This window comes from Acyrthosiphon pisum, chromosome X (genome assembly GCF_005508785.2).
Source record: "Acyrthosiphon pisum isolate AL4f chromosome X, pea_aphid_22Mar2018_4r6ur, whole genome shotgun sequence".
In the NCBI taxonomy this organism is placed as follows: Eukaryota; Metazoa; Arthropoda; class Insecta; order Hemiptera; family Aphididae; genus Acyrthosiphon; species Acyrthosiphon pisum.
In genome coordinates this window covers 26,545,168-26,550,969 of record NC_042493.1, presented here as the reverse complement: position 1 = coordinate 26,550,969, position 5,802 = coordinate 26,545,168, and the positions used below count along the sequence as shown (strand labels likewise).

Sequence of the window (5,802 nt, the reverse complement as noted above, 5' to 3'; positions counted from 1 at the left end):
TTATGATAAAAATAGTGATTCATATAAAATAGGAAAACATTCTGTAACTTTTAGTCACGGTAAATTACTGCTGCTTAATAAATATTATAAATTTACAACATGTTTATAGTCTTTATTATGCGAGAAGGAACCAAAAAAAACAACTATAGAAGATATAGAATCTTATTACAATATTTTGAAAACCTTCTGGAGTCCATTTAAAAGCAGATGGAAAACCTAGAACCTCAAGGTATCATAAATGGGTGACTGTTGTAAAGCCGTTGTATGATCGAATGAAAATGGAGGAAAAACAGTTTAATGAAGAAATAGATAAAATTAATGAGAATACAACTCCACGAACAGTGCCGCAACTAGCGGGGGGACCAGGGGTGCTCAGCACCACCAAGAGGCCTCAGTTTATAATTAATTGGGGCCCCCAAATTTATAGAAGTCTAAAAAAAAAAATTCAAAAAATTCTCATTTCATATACACTACCACGGTCATACAAAATATTACATTTGATTTTCAGCATTGCGTATTTGTGTGTCTACAATCTATTTTGTTGTACGTAGTCGTAGTACGTTGTTATAAGTGTTATAACAAGATTTTATATTTTTATATTATTTTAATTGTCTGATCCAGCCAGCAGTGGTGCCTCTATGGTTTACGTAGTGGTCGGTGGGAAAGAGATAAGACTGTTTGATGTTAATATTGAATTATTTTTAGAAAACCCGATATTATTTCTATCGATAACAAAAATAACATACATACAAGTACAATATATTACAGCCTACAGCTGGTTACAAACTTACACTGGCTTATGGCTACAGTACACATTCTAATATTCAATGAAGGATTATATTATTATAATATTTTTGTGTGCAATGTAACATTATGACGAATATATCATAAATGGGATTTCCAGTATTTTCACTGGCATGGCACCCGCATTTATATGTATAATATAAAATATTAATATTCCAATATTATGTGACTATGTGTTAGTGTTTACTGTTTAGTTTCAGTATTTACTGTCTCGAGTGTCGAGTGTCGAGTCTCCTCTTAAAATCTATTGAGTTTTACAGTAAGTTGTGCATTGTGCTTATGGCTTATCGTCTGTGTGGTTGTGCTTTATTACTTGTAAAGTTATCAATTATTTGATTATCATACGATAATTTTAAATAAATAATTTGTATAATTATTATGTCGTCACGAAGAGTATATGAAAGTGGTTTTGCTAAACGCAAGGCAAAAGAACAAAGAACCGCCAGTTTGGATGTAATGCGAGGTTCAATGACTAAATTTCTTAGAAAAACATCAGTAACTTCAGGTAAATATGGATTAAAAATTAAAATAAGTATTTTTCGAAATTCTCAATAATTTTTCTATAATCTTTAATAACTACCCAAAATTTCTAAATACGGTATAGGTATAGTATAGGTAATATGCTATGTATGGCGAGTAATTTTAATTACCTACCTATTTATGTAGCCATAACTCCAAAACTATTAGTGATAGTCATTGAGACATGATATTTTTTTAAACTAAATCATGCAAATGAAAAATGCATGGATAGATATAGATTATAATTATTTGATTTAAAATGTAAAAAGAATTTGAGTGTTAATCAGTAAAAATATTTATCAATGTTAATGTTTTTAGAAAATGAATCATTTGTGGTTACAAATGAAAATGTAAGAGATGAAGCTGAAACAAGTACATCTATAATTAATAACATAATTGTATCATCTCAAAAAAATGAAATTAATAATGTAAAATCATTGAATTTTGGTAGGTTATATATTAACAGATTTTGAGTGTTAAATCAGTATAAATATTTATAAATGTTAATGTTTTTAGAAAATGAATCATTTGTGGTTACAAATGAAAATGTAAGAGATGAAGCTGAAACAAGTACATCTATAATTAATGTAACAGATGAAGCAAAAGTAGATATATCTATAAATAAAATAGTTTTATCATCTCAAAAAAATGAAATTAATAATGAAAAATCATTGAATTTTGGTAGGTTATATATTAACAGATTTTGAGTGTTAAATCAGTATAAATATTTATAAATGTTAATGTTTTTAGAAAATGAATCATTTGTGGTTACAAATGAAAATGTAAGAGATGAAGCTGAAACAAGTACATCTATAATTAATGTAACAGATGAAGCAAAAGTAGATATATCTATAAATAAAATAGTTTTATCATCTCAAAAAAATGAAATTAATAATGAAAAATCATTGAATTTCGGTAAGTTATATTTTATATTATTATTTATAGCAAAATAGTAAATTTGTTACCTTAAAATATTTTTAGCTAAATAATTTACTGATCAATATCTTTGTATATCAAAGATTTAATTTAATTTGGGTAATATTCAATAATTTAAAACACCTTTTCTTATAAAAAACAGTTAATATGTAACAACATATTTACATATGTTTATTTGTTTAGGTATATATTGTTAAATTATTATTTAATAAACTTTGTTTTTCATTTTAAACATACTTTAATTTTATTTAACATAATGTATTTTAGTGGATATATACCTGTACCAAAACATTAATAATATTTATGTGTTTAGAAAATGAATTAACTGTGAAAATAAATGAAAATGCAGCAGGTGAAAAGTTGAATGACATTAGTTCATTATTTCAAGACAATGAAAACATGAACTTATTTAATTTTGGTAAGTTCTATTTTTTTAATATTATCAAAAAGTAGGTGTATAGTAAAATTTGCTTTGTTCTTGATCAAATTGTTTTGAATTTTATACTGATTTTACTTATCTGGATAAAGTAAGGTTAAGAATATTAATATTTTGTATAATTTAATAGTATGTCTTTATAATTTATATTAGAAACAGATATTACTACTAAGTATTTTAACTAAGTTTTGTAAATTAAATTAATTTTCTATAAATGTGTTTATTTATTTATTTGACACCAGTAAATAATGATAGGCAAAAATAAAAAATTGTGCCAATATGTTATATTATTATAATATTATTTGTTATGTTAATAAAGTTATCATTACATTCATAACAATAAAAAGCCAACAAACAATTATTATGAATAAATTCATAATTTAAATTAATTTAAAATAATAATGAATTTTCAGATATTGAAATGGATCTAAATTGTGAATTTCCTTCAGATCGTGGAAGGTTTCCAGATATCATAAATAATTCCAATTTAAAAAGACAAATTATTGCATTTGGGCCTTGCAAACCAGATATTAAATTTCCATTAGATTCTACATGGTGTCAAGATAATGAAAACAAAAAGTGCCGAAAATTTTCTGTTGAATATTATTTCACAACAAATTTAGCTGGCCACAAAATACCTAGATCTTGGCTTTGCTATTCAGTCATACTTGATAAAGCATACTGCGAATCTTGTTGGTTATTTTCTGATAGAACACATCCTTATTTTAAATCTAACTGGATCAAAGGAATAAATGATTGGAGACATTTATCTCAAAAAATTAACAAACACGAAATTTCTATTCAGCACATAGAAGCTGTCACATTACGCACGATCTGGGTAAAAAATCAAACAATTGATCAGTCGATCGAAGATCAAATATCCAAAGAAGCACAACATTGGAGGGATATTTTAACTCGCTTAATAAAAATAATTTTATTTTTAACAGCTGGTAATACAGCCCTTCGTGGTAATGAAGGTAAATCAACTTCTACAAGTATGAACGAAGGCAATTTTATCCGATCAGTACGACTCATGGCTGAATTTGATCCAATACTACATAACTTACTTTACACTGAAAAAACACGAGTGAAATATCTAAGTTGGAAAATTCAAAATGAACTAATTGATTTACTATCAACAAACGTAATTACTTTAATTTGTGAAGAAATCAGATCCGCTCCATGTTTCTCCATAGGTAATTGTTGATTCAACTCAAGACATCACGAAGATTGATCAAGTTAGCATTATTATTCGATATGTGGTAGTTGATTATAGAGAACAAAAGTTATGTTGTAAAGAGTCTTTTCTAGGATTTTACCCTCTACATAAGCATGGTGCTGAAGATCATGTCAATTTAATAATATCTATTTTAAAGAATTATAATTTAGATATAAACAAATGTAGGGGCCAAGGATATGATGGCGCTTCGGTAATGAGTGGTAGCTTCACTGGAGTACAAAAAAGAATTTCTGATATAATTCCAAATGCATCTTATGTGCACTGTGCTGCACATAATTTGAATCTCGTTTTGTCAGATGTTGCCAAAAGTTCATCAAAAATGTTATTTTTTTTTTGATATTCTTCAAGATACATTTTTATTTTTTAGTAAAAGTGCTCCTAGATGGACTTCTTTGGCGCTAGGTGATGATGTAGCAAAAATAGTCTTAAAAAAAGTATGTACAACTAGGTGGGAATCCCGACACAACGCAGTTTTTGCCTTAAAGTATCGTTTCAAAGATGTTTTAAAATCCCTAACAAATATAATGTTAACAAGTGACAAAAAAGAAGAAATGAATAGAGCTAAGGGTCTAAAAAAGAAGTTGGAATCTTTTGAGTTTGTGCTCATACTTACTATATGGGAACAAATTTTAAGGCCATTTTATGTGGTATCTAAAAAACTACAATCAGTTGATTCTAACCTTCATAATGCTTGTGAATGTTTACAATCAGCTATTACGATAATTCAAAATTTGAGGGAGAATTATGAAGAACTGGTTACCTCAGCAACACATTTGTGTAATAGTTGGGGAATATCTGTGAATAATAACCAACGACGTCAAGTATATTCAAAAAATTTTTTTGGTGATTTAGATGGAGACAGAAGACAAGATGTTACAGAAGAAAACCTCCGAATAAAAGTATTTTTGCCATTGATTGATACAGCTTTAGTTCAGCTAAATAATCGCTTTATAGGTTTACAGAATGTAGTTGATAAATTCAACTTTTTACAACCACAAGTAATTCTACAATCTAGTGAAGATGACGTTGTCAAGGCTACTTATGACTTTATTTTGTACTATGAGAAAGATATAAGTTCAGATTTTTTAAGACAGATGTTATCTTTAAAGGAAGTTATGATTGATTCACTGTTAACTATGAAAACTATAAAAGATTTAGCAAATTATATTTTAGAAAATGATATGGCTTCTCTTTTTAAAGATATATTAACTGCTTGTATTATTTTTATATCATTACCCGTCACTGTTGCGTCAGCTGAACGTTCATTTTCCAAGTTAAAAATAATAAAAAACTACCTAAGAAACTCAATGGGACAAGAAAGGCTATCAAATATTAGTATATTAAATATAGAACGCTCAAGAACTCATGAATTGAATGTAAATAAAATTATTGATGATTTTGCTAATAAAAAGGCAAGAAAAAAAAACTTTAGTAAGTAATTTTGTCTACAAATTTCCAGTACAATATTGATATATTTAAGATAATATAAGAAAAAGTTATTTTTTAGAACATATTTAAGATTTTATCTACATAAGTATTAAGATATGTATATTTGCTTTATGATTCTTTGTATATTATTTCATTTACTCTTATTCATATTTATAATTTTAAGTATTATTATATTACTATATTTGTATTTAATTTTTAAATTACTTGACTTGTTGCTAAAGTGTATAATAAATGAGGACTAGTTGAAAAATGTAAATACACTAATCTGCAAATATATAGTATTCAAATTACAAGGTAACAAAAACAAATTTGGTTATAAAGGCTGATTCCTATGGGCCATATAGAAACTACATAAAATAATGTAAACAAAATTTGTATTTATATATTATATAGTGTATTGTACTGGTAAAGGAACAGG

General features: G+C 26.7%; 1 protein-coding gene across 1 annotated transcript; it reads left to right on the top strand.

Moving 5' to 3' along the window:
• Positions 1-1,182: 1,182 nt before the first annotated feature.
• Positions 1,183-5,374, top strand: LOC103307935 (zinc finger MYM-type protein 1-like). The gene is made up of 7 exons (XM_008180446.1): positions 1,183-1,309; positions 1,642-1,695; positions 1,840-1,893; positions 2,074-2,127; positions 3,109-3,891; positions 3,962-4,226; positions 4,303-5,374. Exons 1-7 carry the CDS (start codon positions 1,183-1,185, stop codon positions 5,372-5,374), a joined length of 2,409 nt encoding a protein of 802 aa, XP_008178668.1.
• The last annotated feature ends 428 nt before the right edge of the window (positions 5,375-5,802 follow it).

Excerpts from the sequence above, each read along its gene's own strand:
- LOC103307935 (XM_008180446.1), top strand. The coding sequence starts at position 1,183 with ATGTCGTCACGAAGAGTATATGAAAGTGGTTTTGCTAAACGCAAGGCA. Across the intron at positions 1,310-1,641 it reads AAAAACATCAGTAACTTCAG|AAAATGAATCATTTGTGGTT; the intron begins GTAAATATGGAT and ends TAATGTTTTTAG. Across the intron at positions 3,892-3,961 it reads CGCTCCATGTTTCTCCATAG|TTGATTATAGAGAACAAAAG; the intron begins GTAATTGTTGAT and ends GATATGTGGTAG.